This window comes from Chaetodon trifascialis, chromosome 1 (assembly GCF_039877785.1).
Source record: "Chaetodon trifascialis isolate fChaTrf1 chromosome 1, fChaTrf1.hap1, whole genome shotgun sequence".
Classification (NCBI taxonomy): domain Eukaryota; kingdom Metazoa; phylum Chordata; class Actinopteri; order Chaetodontiformes; family Chaetodontidae; genus Chaetodon; species Chaetodon trifascialis.
In genome coordinates, this window is record NC_092056.1 from 20,864,403 (window position 1) to 20,884,872 (window position 20,470).

At 40.5% G+C, this 20,470-nt stretch overlaps 1 protein-coding gene across 1 annotated transcript in view; it reads left to right on the plus strand.

Annotated features, from left to right (window-relative positions):
- Positions 1-8,337, plus strand: part of LOC139336033 (transmembrane protein 266-like) — a 47,787-nt gene extending 39,450 nt beyond the window's left edge. Inside the window, exons 8-11 of the mRNA XM_070969922.1 lie at positions 1,452-1,567; positions 2,879-3,074; positions 6,214-6,276; positions 6,646-8,337. Of these exons, the coding sequence (XP_070826023.1) occupies positions 1,452-1,567; positions 2,879-3,074; positions 6,214-6,276; positions 6,646-7,286 (1,016 nt within the window). The 3' untranslated portion in view covers positions 7,287-8,337. The remainder of the gene's footprint in view (positions 1-1,451; positions 1,568-2,878; positions 3,075-6,213; positions 6,277-6,645) is intronic.
- Positions 8,338-20,470: the final 12,133 nt, after the last annotated feature.

A 20,470-nucleotide genomic window follows, 5' to 3' on the forward strand; every position in this document is an offset into this window, starting at 1 on the left:
TGAAGTTGTGGAATCAGTCGTGGTGTGAATTACACTGTTATGCTGCCAGAAGCTGTCAGTAATGCTGTAGCATGCACGCACACACGCATACACACGCACACACATACTGACACAGATACAATATGCGGGAGCACAAATGAATTATTATTGTGTCAAAATGATGAACCTGTGATTGAGCTTTTCATGCCTGTTTGAATTCTGACTGGACTGACCCCTTCTGATGTCCCCACTTTGCAAACGTGTTTGTGTGCCAACATGACTATAAATAGGTAGAATGAGCATGTGGCGATGGCTGTGTGCTTTGCTCTGCCCCCTTCAGTACCACAAAGGCTGTTTCACTCTCCTCTTTGTGTTTTGACAAAGCAGGCGAATCTCATAATAGTTTGGATCCACAATCACAACAACAACAACAACAACAGACATATTGGAATAGGACGAGTACAATTACTGATCATGTCTCACCTCTTTATGTTGCCCATAGCAATCAGGATACACAGTATGTGTGATATCATGTGAGAGAGGTGTGAGGACTGACTGTCCGCCACCTGTGATGACAACAGGTATCCAAATTTAGGGGTCTTGATGCCTCAGTCCCTGCATGCTGCCCTTCTGATATGTTGCGTTGCATTATACTTCCTATACTTTACCAGGAAACATTTAATAAATGAATTACATTCATAGACATCAGTATGTTTTCATTAGTGTATAATCACTTGAAAATATCAGTTGTTGTGCTTTCGTACCTTTGAATGAGCTCTTTACATCTACAGAGGGAGTAGGTCCTCTTCCATGGAGGTCGCTGTGTTGCACCGCCATGTTCTCTAGAGAGGAGAGTTTCATGGCCACTGTAGGTTGGAAAGGGAGGGGTGAAACAATGTGTATTCAGTTGGTTGCAGTCTGCAACCTCACTGCTAGATGCTGCTAAATCCCACACACTGGTACTGTGAGTAAATGAGCTGCTTTGTGTCAAGGACAGTTCATTAAATGGTCTGCTCAATGAAAGTTAAGATAAAAATGACGAGAAATGATCTGCTGATTATATACGCAGTCCTTAAAGTAACTAAAAAAAACAATTAACAGTGTTATAAACAATAAAACAGCACAGCAAAAGAAACTTTTAAAGTCTGATTTGACAAATTATGACAGATAAATTCTACTCTGTGGAGACCTGTCCATCTCATCTCCTAAAGACACTACCATTGGTACATTACTAAGGATGATTCCAGGACTGTGACACCAGTTTGTCCAGATGCTGTAAACCCCAGATGCCGACCCAGTGGAGACTCTGGATGAGGTAGAATGGGATCTTCACAGTGTCCATCTGGACAGAAAAAATATATTAAAACTTTGTGACACCGTCAAGTCAGTATTTCATTGTGTAGCTTAGCGATTTAAACAATTCTTATTATCTTTGTTGTAAAACTCTTCATCCCTCTCCTCTTCCATGTTAGCTTATGTGCTACAAGTCAAAGTTGAGATGGAGCTGGAGATCCAGCAGTGTGAGAAGACCAAGGCTGTGCGAGAGGAGCAGCTGGAGCGTCTCACTCAGATCTGCCAGGAACAGGCTGTGAGTAGCAAAACACCTCCGATTTAACCTTACAGCCAGGCTACATTTCCCCAGATACGTCCACATAATTAGCTTGTAAGAAAACCGGATGACAGAAATCCACCCAAAACTGGGGTTAAATTATCACAGTAGCAGAGCCGTCATGCACAACACACAGCGAAGTGTGCACAGTTTTACTTTTACAGCCATGTTTTGGCCATGTAACCACTCATCCATGTAACCAAAATGAAAACAGTCTGTAGATTTTGTCATGTTAAATGGTTTATGACACCACTGGTCTGATTAAGGCCACACAGAGACAAATTATGCTTGTGGCCATGTAGGAAACTGTAGGCTCATCTACCACCAGAGGAGGGCAGCAATAGCTTACAAACAGGTCCAGTCCTTCCACACGGTTCAGCAGCATGAGTCGATAGAGCGCACACACTGATGACCTCATGCAGGAAAATGCAGACTACAATAAATATTGATAAAGTATTAACCCTCAATTGACCAATTGAGACCAGACATATACAATTAATGAATTAATTAACTAATTCTCATAAATGATCGGATCCTTCCAAAAATTCCTCTTTGTAAATGTTGCCAGTAGTTTTCCAGTCACTGCTACAAATTCATATATGACCTCAGTCAAAATGTGATTTGACAGCAGGTATATTAAGAATGCAAGTTTCAGTTGGCACAAGAGTAATACAGACTCCCTGCATGTAGATTTTGTAAATGTGGGTACTTCAACACTTTGCTGTTGTTTTCTTTATTTTATATTCACTTCCCTTCACAGAGTTTATTGCCACAGTGGTTTCTGGCCAGTTGACACGATCCTCAAGGCCAAAAAACTCTGAAATCAGAGCAGAGAAACCTCACAGTTGTACATCAGTGAAGCCCATGGTTTTACAAAGTACCAGACACATAATTAGGTTATAATGCATTGGGATTAATGCTGAAAACAGTTCACTAGTAAATCATCTTGATGTTTGTCAATATGAACTATCAGGTCTGGACAAAATCTCAATATTGATTCCAATCCGTAAAGAGGTTTTAGGAGTTTTGCTGTTCTGTGTTGATGCTGTTTATCTGGGATGGTGACACGCCGTCCTTCCTTCTTCTCTCTCTTCTCTTATTATCTGTTCTGTTTCCCTCTCCTCTTGCTCTCCTCCTATCTCCAATTTCTGGCCTTCCTTGTCCTTTTTCCCTTCCTCTTCACTCATCTATTTCTCCAAAATCCTTTTCCACTTCATCTGTTCGTTTCTTCACACTGTCAACCTTCTGCTTTTCTCTCTTTTTGTGTGCTTGCACACCAACTGTCTCCAGTTTGAGATCAGGCAGCTGAGGGCACATTTGGCCCAGCAAGACCTGGACCTCGCGGCAGAACGTGAAGCAGCCATGCAGATCCACCACGTGTGGGGCAAACAAGGGAGGAGTTTTCAGGTTGTAGAAGGATTGACTCCTGGGGAGTCTGACGATGAGGGAGGCCAGAGAAACCCCAGGGAGCCTCATGCCACTGCAGGTACAATGTGGTTCCTAAAGCTGAGTTTTTAGGGACTGGTTGACAAGATACCACAGCTGTTCTGGTGAAACCTAAATGTAAAATTATTAGGTTTGTGAAATAAAAGATACATCCGATACAGCTGAACTGTAAAGGACGTAAGAAAGAAAACGAACATTTTTAATTTTAATTTCCTCTGACACAAATTTTGACTGATCTGCAGTGAAGTTAATGCAGTGGGTTAGAACTAATAGCAAAACAGTATTTCACAAAGTGGAAATGAACACAAAAGACCAAAGAATATGGCCTTAAAAATATAGCTTATTTGAATACACACCACGCCAGGTGCAGTGTTTGCTTGAGAAAGCAGCATGACAAACCAGGAGAGAGGTGCAGCATAAAGTATGTACATAATTATGTGGAACAAAAAGTCTCTAACGGTGTAACATCAGGTGAACTTGATGCCAAAGCAGTGTACAGTTAATCTGGAGCAGTAGCCCTGGAGCATCTTCGAGGCCAGCCTCTTAGCCCCTCTGAGCTCGCACACAACACCCATCTGACCGCAGGCGCTCTGGGATCAATATGAGGGCAAAAAAGCTTTTAGGATCTGGTGAATCCTGGAGAAAACAAGCATGTTCTCTGACACTACGTCAGCTTGCCTGAGCTTCTGTCATGCCCCAACTATCTCTCTTACCGCCCCCCTCGTGGCAAGGCCAGCCTAGCCGGCCCAGACCACTTGGGCTATTTCAGGTACAGAGTGCTCTGTGCATTGGGCCTTGTTAGGAGACAGTGGGCTCCTGTCAACATCTGTTCCCCTTCACCTGCAAACCACAATAGGGCACCAGGAGGCTCCACGGCGGCCACAATATTACCCCAAGGGCATAGTGGGAAATCTGGCTCTTCCAGAAACAAGTGGGGCATTTTACAGAAACATGGTCACTGTGATGCACACTCAGGCCACAGGGCTCAAGTCAAGTCAGGACAACTCAAATCAAGTCAAGTTTATTTGTATAGCTCAATATTGCACACACAGTCTCAGTGGGCTTTTCTCCCACTCACCTGCAGCGTGCCATCAAACTATCGAGAGCTCTTGGCCTTCAGAAGGATGAATGACCCAGGAGACTGAGGGGTTTTGCCACCTTAAAGTACTAAACCATGTAGAATTTCAGAACGACCAGTGACAATCAGGGTTTATTAGTGAGCCAGTGGAGTTTCCTGTCAGATGCTGAGAGAGGATTGGAGTGACATCACACAGTACTGCAGCAGTACTGTAACAACAGAACATAGGTATTGCAACAAAGAATGATGTTTGGCTGGAAAGAACATTTGAAATTATCCTACTGTATCTATTAAATTGTCTGAACAAAGCCACGTGTTCTAAGAGTTGACAGAAATGTTATTGACTTTCAGAGGCTAACTCAGAGTGCTGACATGCTCACAATGTTAACATGCTGATGTAAAAGAAGTTTTTTTTCCCATGTTTACCATCTAAATTTACTTCATTTTCACTAAATTCGCCATCTTATTTTTGTGTGTCAGCATGTCCTCATTTGCTAACTAGCACCAAATGCAAAGAGCAGCTTATTCTGAGGGGATAGTCGTTCATTTTGCAAGTATTGAGTCAGAAACTTAAGTATTGGACATATAGGAAATCCAGTAGTATTTGAGACATCTTACTCAAAACCACCAACGACAAGTGGGCGATGAGGAGAGTCAGTAGGGTCATTTTCTGAGGTCCGGGAACGTTTGTTGATGAGTGTGATCTGTGATCTACTTGCCTGTTTGGTTAGTTAATCTGTATTAACAGGAGCTGTGGCTGCCAATATTCCTGAGGTCTAGTCTCATAGCAGTTCACCTGTGGTGTAGAACTGCACTTCACCCATCAGAAAGTTTAGAATTGAACTAAAAGGACCTCAGGATGTCACCTCTCTTTTTCCACTGACAGATGACAGCCCGGTAACTTGACTGTCACAGCCAGAGGAGGAGAGCCTTTCATGCATGCTGGACAGCCCATTCTTTCTTCTTTAGACTCATGTGTTATTAATTGTGGAGTGATTGTCTTGGTCTTGTTTTAGTGAGCGCAATGCTTCCTCTCCAGGGGTGGCTCAGGGATTAATATTTTAGACTGAAAAATAAATGAAATTACCCATCAGAGTCTGCAGCATGTCCCCGGGGACAGGGGCTAGCACTCAGGGTACTCTGGGTTCGCACTCAGCCAGCGGACAGTGAGCTCAAGGCCAATCAAGCGAACAGAAGAGCAGAGCAGATCACGACCATTCACCATGCACGCCGTGGCCTGCTAGACTGGAGGGATCTGTGCCCAAACAAAGAGATCCCCCTCTCTCATTTCCCCCCATTTCTCTCATCTCTGAAACCAACCCCACCCTGTCCCTGTCCCAGTTTATTTCTGGTGCACTAGGGTGCAGCTAATGCACAGCGTAGCAGTTTGTGATCCCGGCCACTTGCCAATAAAGCACCAGTGGCCTGGGGCAGAAGTCATCTCTGTCAATATTATGTTGTAAACATAAGAGATATTTTCCATTTGGACTAGTTTGCGATGTTGACACTGAAATGATCCCAAATTTCAGCAACCACAGAGTGCTGTCAAAAGTGTGATAACCATGTACTTACAACAGTGACGCCATGCATATTTGGCATATTTTTATACTATTTATGATAGAAAGTGGATAGCAGAGCATAAAAACATTACATCCCAAACAATATGTTGTGTTTGTATTGGTATGGTATTGTAAGACAAGCGATCAGGCTTTTTCCAAGGAATTAATATTTTCTATAAAGATGCAGCAAGATTCACCAAATTTAACAAATGATTTGTAGACAAAGTGTTAAGTCGTGTTAGTAATCAGATTACAGACAAACAGAAGAGAAACTAAAAGATTTGTGATGGATAAAAGAATGTATGCATACTAGGTTTTTTATGGTGGTATGATTTTGAGTGAATGATGGGGAAAGCATTGCATTCACACAGTGATGCAGCCAGAGGTTCATTAAAGAGTGGATGATGTTTCGATTCATGGTATGGTCACATGCTATGCAGAATACATTAAACAAACCGCCACCATAGCAGCACATTTATGTTTTCTTATTCACAACTCTCTTTGCTGAAATAGTTATTTTTATTCAATTATTTTTAACTCAGATCCAGTTGTACGTGATGACATGAACAACTACATCAGCCAATACTACAGTGAAGCAAGCAGTGGTAAGAGACGATGGACACTCACTTTATTACATGCTACTCTGTGTATATGTGGTTAAGTGGTTATAAGGCTGTCACAAATCTTCATAGATTTTGCTGCACATAAAACATTTGGTGAGCAGTTTGTAGTTTGCTGTTGGACCAGTCTTACATAGAGTCTGAGGAGAGCTGGAAATCTTATATCTCTGTATTTAATTGTGAACTCAAAACTTGACCTAACTTTATTGGATCAATGGAAATCTGTTAAGTAAATATCTAAGTTTGTCTGTATGGCTGACAGAAATCTTAGAGGGCTGTGGGCTTGTTGTGTGTAAAGTAATTTGTTTTATCTGTGTTGTCAGACTTTCTCTAATATATATAATGTCTTTGAAGATGCTGGAGCTTCTGGCTTAAGTGCCCGTATCATCACCACTGCAGCCATCGATGTTCACCTCCCCACCAATCCAAATCCCATCCAGTCAAACCCGATGCTTGCTATGGAGCGGGTGGGCACCGCCGTAAGTGACGCTTCAACCAGCATATCACGGTCCAGTGGCAGCCTGACAGCCCGCCCGCACAGCCTGAGTAGCCACACCCCAGGTTCATCTATGACAGACTGCAGCAGCAGCACTGCTCAGAACCTCAGTCTGAGCTACAGCTCCCATCGCTGCTGCCCTCCTTCCTTCTCAGGCCAGGAGCCCTGCAGGGACCCCAGCATGGTGGTGCAGGAGCTTCTCTCCTCCCTCTCTGAGGACTCCTGTCTTGCTCAAAAGGGCCTGGTAGTGGACCCTGTCAACCTTAAGCTTCCAAGCCCTACTGGCTCAGAAAAGGCCAGCCCTGAGCTGGACAACAGAATAAACATCTTCAACCGCAGGAACCAAGAGGAGAGGCGAGGCCGGGGGAGGGGTTGCGTGCTCTTGCAGACCAAGCCACTGATCCACCTGCAGGGCGGCAGCACTGAGCCGTCCCTAGACGAGAAGTACCGGCTCCTGGGACCAGCCGACACACCTCTGGGGCACATGCCTGATACATAAGCTACATTTACACAAAAACAGAAGTCTTTTCTATTTTTACTGCCACCCTTAGCATTTATCTGAACTCCTGTGGCCGGTCAAACCTCATGAGAGGTACCACATAAGATTCAAAAATGGAATTTTTCTGTCGCTGTGTAAATCCGATCTTAGCCAATCAAGAGCAAGCTTGAGCCTTAGCTTGCAGCTAACACTGTTGCTCCTTAACTGGACGTGTTCAGAGGTCAATAGTAGAAATGACAATACGAACCCTTAGGCCCTTTGCCATACTGTCCAACCTCCCGTGTTCCTCCTTGATGGATTTTTGAAATAAGAAATGCCCTGAAATAGCACAACAAAGATTCTAACATCCCAGTTAGGGGGAGTCTAATGTGTTCTTGGACACATTCTTCATCAGGAATTCTCACTTTGAATAGGTCCTAAATGCACTGAACTTCACATGAATTAAAACCAGCAAGGGGCCATTCAAGCCTATATTGAACAAAAACTTCAATTCTCAACAGCGTTGTAAACCAAGACACTGTTCTTGGAATTTCAAGCAGTTAAAAGGAGTCTTTTCTAATACATTTCTCTTGTTATTATTTCTTTTAATTTGTATGATCGACTCAAAGCATCAATCAGTGCTGTTCTTTGTTTAAACAGCCACAGGGTACATAAGACTGGCGCGACTGCACAAACAGCCAATTTTTCTTTCTTTTTTTTTTCTTTTTCTTACCTTTGCCTTTCTGTCACCTGTTTGTTTGATTTGAAACCATGGAGCATCATCAAAATTAATTGAATAGCATATTTGTTTTACTTGTTGAAAAAAACAGTAGTAGGGTATTCTTGTGTGGATGAAGTGAAAAGGTAAGTGACTGGATTCTTCACATGAAACTAGACTGGAGTGCTTGTAGCATGAACCTTTAAAAGATATGTGCCCTAAATGGCAAGCAAATTCTTTGCACTTTAATGTTTACAGACACTTTTGTAAACTTGATATGGAGGAAGTTATTGCCAAATGCAGGTGTTGTCATTTGAATGAAAATAGCAAAAATAAAAGTTAGTATTTCCTTAACTGCTTTCACTTCACTGACTCTTGTTAATATGCATGATACTTAATGTTGAGACACTGCAGCAGGATAAAACATTGTTGAAGGGCATTTTTCAAATCTCACAGGCTCCTTGGTACATATTGCACTGTACAGCATTATTTCATTAGCATAATCTCCTTATGTGCATATGATTGTGAAAAATCTGAATTATTTAAGGTTATTAACATTGGAAGACCTGTCACAACAACTGCTAATTGGTCAAATCATTGGAAGTGTGTCGTGAGAGGAATCAACCTCCCTAATTACCCTCTTCATATCATTAATTCAGAAGATAAACTGCTGTACCATTTTGTTGCTTGTCAGATGTTTACAAGTATCCAGAGAATGTTTTAATTGTTAATAACTATTACGGCTGCAATTAAGCTATCAGCACGTGTTGTAAGTTTGGAGAACTGGGCACTTAATTTGCAGAGGTGGCTATGAGGACTGTAACAGCCTTATTTGATTCACTTGTAAATGCATATGGGGGGCAATTCCACATACTGCTGCAGTATTCAAGGGCTGTTATCAGTATTAATGTAGAAGATTCTGTCTGTAGCCCCCAAAACAGAAGACCCATCCCTCTGAATGAAGCCTTGATGCTGTATTCACATAACACGGGCCAAATGTTGAACTCTATTGACCATGGACTTTTGACTGGAAGTCACATTAAGCAACAACTTTTCACAGAGGTTAATACAGCCCTAAAACTGCGTATTAATCCCAAGAAAAATACTGTGGAAGTTGCAATGAAGCAGCCGATGGAAACCCTGAGAGATGAGGAAAAAAAATACTTAAAGCATGAATACAATTTAAAAATGCTGCACTTTGCATATTCCAATTTAAATGTCCTGTTATTTTTTTCCTTTTTATTTAGAGGAAAAACACAATACCTACCAACTGTAGTCTGCTTAAGATCACTCTTGGGATGTGTGTTTAAGTGACATCTGTCCCATATCCATCACAGTTTATCTTATCACAAAGTAATTCTGGTGGCCAACAGCCAATACTGGAGGCCTCACATGTAAAAAGCCTGTCAACTGTATTATTTACAGATAAAATATGCAGGAGGGAGGTTTACATATCAATAAAAGAAAGTCATTGTTTAATACTTAAATAAGTAACATATGAGTTAAACTGATGCTGACTTCTTCTTCTGATGCTGAGTCATCAATGGAACAGCCTAAAAATATATTATATATTTTAAAATAAAGCAAAACTTAAAACCTCAGAGTTCTTCTGAATAAAGCTGCTCCAAACAATGTACAGACATGTTTGCTGTTTCAAGCGTTCCATTTTACTTTAAAACCATCATGAGGTAAATGTAGAGCTGTTGGGAACTGGTCCATAAAATCGAATCTCTAAAATTAACTGTCAAAAAACAAACAAATAGACATTTGTTTACTGTCTTTGGCAGACAATTGTTTTTTGTTTTTTTTCATGATGTAAGTTGAGAACCTGGATCTGCAGCCTTCTACCTATTACTAGACACATCACATCAATTCAGTTTACAAAAACAACAATGCCTATTGCATGCCATGGAAGAAGTAAATAAGTAATGATCTGCTTGGCTCTCTATGCACACAAAGGAATCCTCTTGAATATGGGTGCCAAACCTTGGCTCAGCCTCGATCTGTCACAGCTGTCTTGGTATTAATGTCTCAAGTGGAGGTGCTGTGTCTCTAATCCGAGCCCCTTCCAGCTCAACCAGCCATGTAAAAGAGATAACCCTGGTGGCTTCACTGACGAAGCTGAATTATTTTGTATGTGATAAAGATATCTGTAAATTTCACTAATAACTGCAGACAAAACGTGATGCCCAATGTCTTTCCTTAAGACTAAAGGCCAAACGAAAAGTGAGCCTGAATGATTCATATGAACCCAATTTGTCAATACGTATCATATCAGGACAGCCTGAGTTAAGTGTTCGCCATGACAGGCAGGGACACTGAGCGGACCTTTAGGAGACATGCTAAGAAGTAAATTGCTTTTGGGACCTCTCTGACAATCCAAGAGGTACAGTCCCTGTCATACTCACAGGAAGCTAAGTGAATTAACAGTGACCATTAGACACTTAATAATTAAAATGTTTTAATAATGGCACAGAGGGAGTCACTTTAACTGCATTAACATTACATGATCATTGTTTTCCTTCTCATTAACAGAGGGGAACATGGACCGGTGATACATTAATGTTCTTTTGAGGCTTAAAACCATGTGGGATCGACAGTAACCAGGTGTGATCCCAAAGCTCGGAGACGACCATAGCACACTGTAAGATGGCTTCTGTGGGCAGCATGGAGGCCTCCGAGATCAGATGAAAAGATTTGCATCTACTGACTCGTACAGTTAACAAATTCCCTCCTTCCTCCCTTCTAATACATAAATATGTTAATTCTGCAGATATGAAAAGCTTTTGTAAAATCTTTCAGTACCATTAAGAAAACATATTATTTTAACTCACTGAGCGCATACATTCACTGAAGCTCAAAGTTAAACCGTAATGTTTAAAGGCTGACTTCATTTAAATAAAGTTTCAGTTCACAAAATTCAAAAGCAAACAAAACAAAACTTTTTGTGGTCGATTCATTCATAAAAAAGCACAGAAGTGCCAGTTTGGTGCATCATGTTTGGATTATGTGTTTGGGATTATGTGATTATGACTCCAGTCTTCTCTGTCAGGGCTGTACACATCAAAGACAGCAACGCTTAAATCTGAAATGCCATAATGAATTAAATATGCTGCATTTTTATCATTTTACAAGTTGTGACTTATTGTATTTTAAGACAATATACCTATAGGTAAGCAGGTATACATACTGTGTACTCACACTGTACACTGTGTCAAGAGAGTGAACATGACTACAGCTCATTTACAACAGAATCCAGCCAGTGAAAGACAAGCAGGTCATCCACCAATCAGAGGGTTGGTAGTTTGATCCGTGGCTCTAGTCTGCATGTCAAAGTGTCCTCGGACAAGATACTGCACCCAAAATTGGTCCCCATGGCTGTGCCATTTGTGTGTGTGTGTGTGTGTGTGTGTGTGTGTGTGTGTGTGTGTGTGTGTGTGTGTGTGTGTGTGTGTGTGGCCCACAACTTCACCCTTTTGGTAAACATGCAGAATTCTGGACCGAAGGTGAAAGATGTTGCACCGTGATGATGATGATGATAATGTGTTTACGTCTTGAAAGACCGCCCACCCCTGACTGTCGCACGCAACCAAAGGAGTTGGTGGAGATCAAAACAGAGCTAAAAGAGAGTGAACGTTTGACTTAGATTCATCAAGTGGCCAGAAACATAACTCCATATGACTACTAATGTTACGTATCTTCTGGATTTTTAAATAAATGACTCTTTGCTAACATGTTTGACAACTTAACATAAGTCAGTGTTTACTTATTTCTACTGCCCCCAAGTGGCCAAAGAACAGCTATTGCAGGCTTGCAGGTTTTGTTAGCTGACTGCAACTGAAACCTATTAACGGCCCTCACATAACAGTCTGGTACTGTGATAGAAACTGAACTACTGGAATATCTAGTATGACCTTAGCATTAAAATGTAAATGTACAGCATTTGATGTTTTGTATTGTAGTAAAAGAGACATTTACTGAGTCACACCTAAGTGATTTTGTTGTTTCTTTTCAAGTGGGCGGAAGAGATTTGAAATGCTGCCCTATGGCACCGAACAGCTGGGTATATGTTAAAAAGGGTCAATCTCATTGAGAACAAATACATGTGGGGAGCACGGCAGCATTACTTCTGCGGTCTGACAGATTCAGAACACGTCTCACACAGGACCCTCTTTCAAGAGGCTCTGAAGCAGGAGAAAAATACAAATAAATTATACATCATTCTCTAAAAAGCTTCTCAGGTTCTCGTTTTGAAACATATTTCTTAAGTGCACAGGATCGAGAGGTTCGCTTGGTGGAAGAAATCCACTCAGGAGACTGTTGTCATGGCTACAGAGGATTTTTTCTTCTGCATTTACATAAAAATACGGTTTTCTTCTGCTGCTCTCCGCTCAGATGCTACTTGGGCTAAAAGTGGGTCAACAGCAGGAAAAAAAGAGAACTGGAAACAAGACCCAATGAGTGACCGCGCTCAATCACTTCAGTCTTCTTGAGATATAATATTAATTATTAAATCAGTTTTTGGTAAATGCAAATCATATTTTTTAATTTGCTAATAAAAGGAATGCGAACAAACGATCAACAGAAAGAGAAGCAGAAACAAACTCCCAAGTCTGATTTGCGTAATGTAAAGGTGATGTTTTTTTCTGTGTTTCTCTACAGGAGAAGAAACAAAGAAAGAAAAGAATTTCTCTTGTTGCTCCTGCATATGTGAGAAGCAATCACAAGATGAATGCTAGTTAGTCATGTGATAAACATGAAGACACAACTCAGATAGTCCTCTGGGAGATAGGACACTGCATCACTCTGAACTGAATAAAATAATCTACACAACATCAAAATTAATTCAGCAATCCGGCGTGTAAAGTCATGCATGACTTCATACATGAGGAGTAAATTAGCAAACGTTTCTGAGTAAAAAGCCCAACTCTTCAGGGAAATGGCTGCCACAGATTCAACATTTTTCTAAAATCCTGTTGAAACCACATACACAATATTCAAAGTCATGCTTTTGCAACAACTGCATTAACATCCTGACCAAACATTCACAGTACCTTACAAACATACTCTGAAGAGACTGGAGGGAAGAATTTCCACACTTCTAAACTGATCTTCCAAATGTGAACAGATGATCCATTTCCCCAAATCTCTGACACACAGGGTCTATTTATTGTTCCAAACACAAACTTTTTGAATTAAATACGAAATCTGAGCTTGGTCTTGTGAAAAGCTTATGCTATATTCATAGTGGACTACACTGCATGAATATTTATGAAATAATATACAAAATACGATGCAGGCAGACTATAATAGAGCTCCTGCATTTCAAAAAACAGACATGTAGAAACATTAATACAACAGAATTACAACAGCAATACCCAATGCATTAATATTTTAATTTAGCCAAAATATTATCAGAAAATATCTGAGTGTGCAGTATGTCCATCTAAATCTAATCCCTGCTGACTTAACTGTGTCTGTAACTGTTTTTGACAAAGTGGCTGTTTGACAACATGAATTGTACCATTGTACTTTTTTGTACCAGTGACTGGTTTTCTTCAAACATATTTTTAATTTGTCCTAAAATTCTTAATAGCCTTCAAGTTGCCCGCTAGTTTGCAGCACAGCACACCAGATATTCTCTGGCCACTGGGACAGACACCGCCATCAGTCGTCCTGAATGCAGCAGCCTTCAACCCAGTCCAATTCAGTAGCCTTGGCTAAATCACAATCACTGTCCCGGCCAGAGCTCAGGGTGTCTGCCAGCACGTGCTGGGGCCCTGCAACATTTCCATCTGGCGTCTGGGGAGTCGCACATCAATTGCTCTCAGCTAAATGCACTCACGTATGAATATTTCAGTACAATTTAATGTTTCAGCTACAGCCCCAAAGGAGCAGAGCATCAATTTGTGAACACAGTTCTCCTGGAGTTAAAAGCCAGGCTGGATAATACAGTATGAAAGGCGCTGTCAATCTGGAGGGCCTTTTTTCACTTGAGAGACAGAAAAAAAAGGAAGAAAGAAAAGCACGCCCCTTTGCCTTCATAATCCAGCTGCATTCAGACAGCTTTTCAAAGTTTCCTCTGGAAAGTAGACAACTGAGGCAGCAGCAGGGAGCTTTTGGTTCAGCAGAGTCACCAGTCGATTTGCCAAGCTCGGTCAGTTTTCCCAGAGCTCTGGTAGTCTGCCATTTGGTCTCCACATGTTCACACACACACACACACACACACACACACACACACACACACACACACACACACACACACACACACACACACACACACACACACACACACACACAGCTGGTGGAAGGAGCAGGTCAGGGAGTCGTGCACCTGCTGTCCTGTTAATGAAATACCCCAAAGTGATGCTGAAACCTCTTCCTTCACACAGCAAAGCTTCCCTCAGGTGTGAGAACATGAGTGCTTTACAAAACATGCAGATTGTGACACAACTGAAGTCATCAGCTGGTCAGTAAGCAGAGCACCGTGGAGCACACAGCAAAACAATAAAGCTAAAGGACTGTTGAGCAGATCACATTATGGCTGTGTTGTACAGCCGAGAGGGCATTCAGTGGTTGGTTGTCAGGGTAAAGCTGCAACTATCCATCCATCCATCCATCCATCCATCCATCCATCCATCCATCCATCCATCCATCCATCCATTTTCTATATCCGACTATCAAAATTGGTTGCGGGGGAGCTGGAGCCTATCCCAGCTATCAACGGGCGAGAGGCGGGGTACACCCTGGACCAGTCGCCAGTTGATCGCAGGGCAACATATATAGACATACAAAGACTCACACTCACACCTAGGGGCAATCTTAGAGTCACCAATTAACCTAATCAGCATGTTTTTGGTCTGTGGGAGGAAGCCGCGTGCCCGGAGAGAATCCATGCATGCACGGGAAGAACATGCAAACTTCACACAGAAAGGCCCTGCCCGACCCGGGGATCGAACCAGTGACCTTCTTGCTGTGAGGCACGTGCACTACCTGCTGTGTCACCGTGCTGCCCAAGCTGCAACTGATGAACATGGAGACTATTTTCTCAATTAATGAAATAATCATTTGGTCTATAAAAGCTGATGCATTGGAGACGAGACTGGCATTTTTGCTTTAATAAAATGATTCAAATGATTAATAATGAATAGAGGTTAATTTTCAGTCAGAGGACTATCTATGTATTGACTAATTGCTCTAGCGCTACTTCATGGAGTTAAAAACTAGGTTTGAATTAAATCAATAATATATATATGATTTTTGCTTAGACAGATGGATGTGTTGACATGTAGGTAGATGAAACAATTGGAAGAAGCAGCATTAAATCTGAAAACTGCTGCACTCTTACATTAGATTATTTTGCAAGGTGTTCCTATTGTTTTATCCACCCCCTGAAACAGATGAATGTTAACTGTTTTTCCTCAAACCGTGCTGTTCTATTTGAAACAGTTAAAGCAAAAACGATAGTAAACTGCAAACATAACTAAAAGAGTGATGAACATAGTGTTAAAACTGGCTTATGTAGAAATTTCAGTTCTTTTTCTTTTTCTTTTTCTTTAGTATTAATGGACAAAACTCTTTGCAGACCAGCTGTTTCAGTGCGTTCAGGCGCTCACACAGCAGGTGAGAGCATCGTTTTGACTGGTCCAAACAGAGATGCTTCCTTCCTCATTTAAGTGACACAGGCGCTTGTTAAAGCCGCTGATAAGCAACAAGACTGCTGCTCTGTGCTGATGAGAGCAGCTGATAAGAAAATACAAGACGTGCATTTGTAAAATAAAACAGGCGGCTGACAGTTACACTAATAAGGTAATAATGGCACAGGTTCTTCAGGCCAACAATGCAGAACTGCCCCGAGGCACCAATCAAAAATTAATACTAATTATCATGTGAATACTGCATTAACTCTGAAGAATTATGAATTATAAATCTGCAACATGGTTCCCCTCTCAGAATGGCTTCGCTTGCATGATGATGTGATTATATTTTTTCCTCTCTGAGGCCTTTTTTAAGGGCCTGTCACAAAATAAATAACTGTGCATGCAGACATACCATCACTGTTGTGACATATAAAAAAAACATCTTTTGTGAGGTATACTGTAATTATGTCTTTGAAGTAATTCTTGACCTTTTTGTCAATAAAAATCATTACAAAATAATTTGAAGAGATATGTTTACACATTTTTTATATCTTATAGCCTATAGAGTGCTCATATTAATTTCCTTTTTGGCTGACTCTGGACATAAAGTGGACTCAAAGCACTTAAACTCACTGTTGGTTCTGATAAATCATTCAGAGCTTTATACCAGCCATCAACTACATTTCAAAATGTGGCCCAAGTGTTTCTGAGAGTAAGCAAATGTGCAAATTACCCCATTTAAATGTCTTCAAATGAAAGTAGTTAAACATTATATTGCACATTGGCATGTGAAGCAGTCACACTGATTTTAAAATTGTTTGAAATGGGTCAACTGTGTGCAGGAATTAGACTGATGTCTTCAGACACATGGCTTTAATGTCTTATGATCATAGTAATTAGACGGCTATAAACACTTAAATACTGTATGTGCCAAGAGTAATCCAAACAAAATATGCCAGATGATGACTGTATGATGAAGAATACTGCAATAAATGTTTTTTTTTTAAATTTTATTTTATAAGGACTTGAGAGGTCTGGATACTTCATATGGGGTTAAATATATTTAATATATATATATTTATATTATATATTTATTTTAATATATTTTGGTCCTAGACCATTTAATGCTTTGTAGACCAACAGTAAGATTTTAAAGTCTATTCTTTGACTCACAGGAAGCCAATGTGGTGATCTGAGGACTGGTGTGATATGGTCTTTTTTTCTGCTGTTTGTAAGGACTCGTGCAGCAGCATTTTGAATCAGCTGTAGTTGCCTAATTGTTTTTTGTTTAGGCCAGTTAAGACTCCATTGCAATAGTCCAACCTACTGAAAATGAATGCATGAACAAGTTTTTCCATGTCTTCTTTGGACAGACATCCCTTAATTCTGGTTATATTTTTCAGGTGGTAGTAGGCTGATTTGGTAATGAGCTTTAAGTGGTTGTTAAAATTCAGGTCACAATCAATAATTACACCAAGATTTCTGGCTTTATCTGTTGTCAGTGACATGGAGTTAAGGTGAGCACTGATGACTGACACTGACACTTCTGTCTTATCTGCATTAAGCTGAAGAAAATTCTGGCACATCCACTCATTGATTGATGAATACACTCACTCAGTGAAAGTAAGGGACTGTAGTCATGTGATGATACAGAAATATAAAGTTGTGTATCATCTGCGTAAGTATGATAAGAAATATGATTCTAATCTGAGCTAGGGGCAACATGTAGATATTGAAAAGAAGTGGTCTAAGAATGGCCCCTTGTGGCACCCCACACATTATCTTTTTTCGTTCAGACATGCTCACCAGTTGACACAAAGTAGTCTCTATCTTGTAAATAGGATTTGAACCAGTGTAGTACAGTGCCAGTAAGTCCCACACACTTTTCCAGTCTGTCAAGAAGTATGTCCTGATCAACTCTATCAAAGGCAGCACTGAGATCTAATAATACTAAGACTGAGGTTTTGGAAGCATCATTATTCAGATGTATGTCATTTAAAACTTTGATAAGTACAGTCTTAGTGCTGAAATCCATTAAAAAGATTGTTCTGCATCATGAAAGCAAGCGTCTGTTGAAAAACAACCCTTTCAATCATTTTTCCTAGAGAGGGAAGATTTGATATTGGCCTGTTAAGCAATGAAGATCTTCAAAGACATGCCCTAGAAAAGGTAAACAGAAATATTGATATGAATCATTATGTATAATATACATAATATACAATATACATACTATATAATATTATTATTGTCGACAAAAAAAATCTGTTCATATTTTACATTTAAAAATTCTAACTACAACAATTGTGGATCTTTTGCTGAGAGACAAACAAACCATGCATGTGATTAATGGGTCTTTCAGGTCTGGCTGACCCGCGTGTCGTTGGGGACAAAGCCAACATCTACAGCAGCTCAGAAGCTCTCACTGCATTTCAATTGAGCTGCTAATAAAAGTGCCTCTCTCTCTCACTCTCCTACTCACACAAAATATGTGCAGCATTCAGTTTATCAGCCAGCTCATACGGCAGCTTGAAGCTGTGACTCCTCTTCAGGATTCGTCCTGAATAAGCGCAAAATAATTAAAGGTCAGCAGAGGTGACATTTGAGTTTTGACTCCCACTGAGACCACGTGTACTAATTCTGCACGTACAAGTGCTGTTGCTGGTTCAGGTACAAATGTACACCTAACTGCATATTTTTTCAAACATCAATATGTGATGACAGGCCAAAAATGAACAGACCAGCTTCTGCAGTGAACATAAAAAATAATACAAAATAAAAAAAACACCATACGTTGGACAAGATGACAACAAAAAAGGGTTGTTAAGTCAAGACTGAAAAGAAACATGATGTTTCCACTCATTTCCACCTTTCACAAGCCACATGTAGCCAAACCAAACGGACACATGCCTTTTATTTTCCAAAATACCTGGTGAGCTCAGGTGTGTCACTCTTGGTTTGGATTCTGCTTGAGCTTGAGAAGGTATTAAACTGGAACTATATCAAATACATGTAGAACGCAGTGCCACGTACTGTGCCTTTTGACATCTTAATTACACAACTAGACAGTGATGGTCAATAAAAACACTTCTATCATTTGAGGAAGAGGATCTTAATTTAAAATCAAGAGTATCGTTTATCTGACGGGATCATTTATGTGATGATCAAACCACAGAACAATGTCTCTTTTCATCTTTTATTCTTTCATCTACAAGTAATGTTCCTTCAGTGTTCTGCAGGTTTTTAAAATCAATCCCACTTACTTTCACAAGTTTCAGAGAAAAGTTTCTACCTAAGAATTACTTGAATAATGAATAGCGGCGAATGAAAAGTTTATCACCGTGTTCATTAGCAGCACTTCATCCTTTCATAGGTGCAGCCTCACATGAAGCCCCACTCACAGTGAAAACCTTGCTGCACTTGACTGCACAAGCAGTAAAGCAATAATATATCATACAATACATCTCTTTCAGCTAGCAAGCCACTTAATAAACAGGCACTCTGCAGAAAACATGTATTCTGTGTTAGAATGTGGGTTTGACTGTTTTTTGTTTTGTTTTGTGGAAAAAAAATGAAGACGTTCCGACAGACATAAACAGATTGGCACAATGTCCGCTGAATCAAACCTGGGGAGTTCGGCATAGTAAATTACTTATATGTCTGACAATAAAGGCACAGTGCCACAGAACCCTAAAACATTCAAGAGACAACAAGTCACTGTGAAAAGTTTGGTAATGCAGCCCAGGAAAGGCCCCCCTGAATTCCAAACAAGAACATTTCGCTCTTGCCAAAGTTTAAGTGGATGATTTCAGTCACACATATATATTTCATGAGGTTAATGGGCCCCATCAAACTGTGATCAGAGATTCTTCAGGGAGGCTTTTATGCTGGAGTGACAGCTAGGATGGCTGGGCTTGATCTGGCAGTCATTAACAGGTCACACACAATAAGGCCGCATGTGATATTTCTTGTTGTTGTATATGCATGAAACACTCGTAAACTTAACCCTTGACCTGCTGCATTTGCCAAACAGTGAGTGCACGTAATAATTTAGTCTACATTCAATATTTCATTCTTCTGCGTAGGCTTCACATTGTGGGAAATCCTATATGCAATGCAGCATGCAGGAATAAATCACAGCATCATGACCAAAGCTTGAATTGAAACCACAATTCACACTCCACACTCCACATGCACACTTCTACGGAAGGACTCAGGTTATGTCTATGCTGTATTATTGCAATGAGTTGTCATAATATTGGGCTCTAACTTAAACATACAGAGAGCCAGAGAGAACTTTGGAGCTGGACAGTGTTAAAGTGGGATCAGCTCTTCCATGTGGTTGGTGAACCTTCCTTCAGTCCTCTTTACATTTTCATTGTTCACTCCACTTACTGCATTTACGGCACAAGAGGCTTACCAACACACACGCTCCAGACAAAAGTGTTTTGGGATTTGACCCCAGTGATGTCTGAAATAGTAGCCACATCCAACCTAGCAGACGCTCTGGGGAGGAGATGCTGTAAAGGGAACCACAACATGTTAAGGCTTATAAAGCTCTTGAGTGACAGTGACTGAGACTATAAAAGTTAAAGTAATGGTTGTAATGAGCTCTCTGAGGACAGGGTGAAATGGTCATATAAAAGCACAAAAAAGAGGTAATGCTCATCCTGATTTTAAAAATATCTGCAACAAATTTCAAGGCAACTTTTGACTTGAACATGATACTACTGTACTCTCTGAGAAACACTCTACCAACGGCACAGTTTAAAATGACTGATGCCAGTGAGTCAGGCACATTGAATCAACCACGTACTGCACCTTATTCTAATATGAAGCACAGTAAAGCT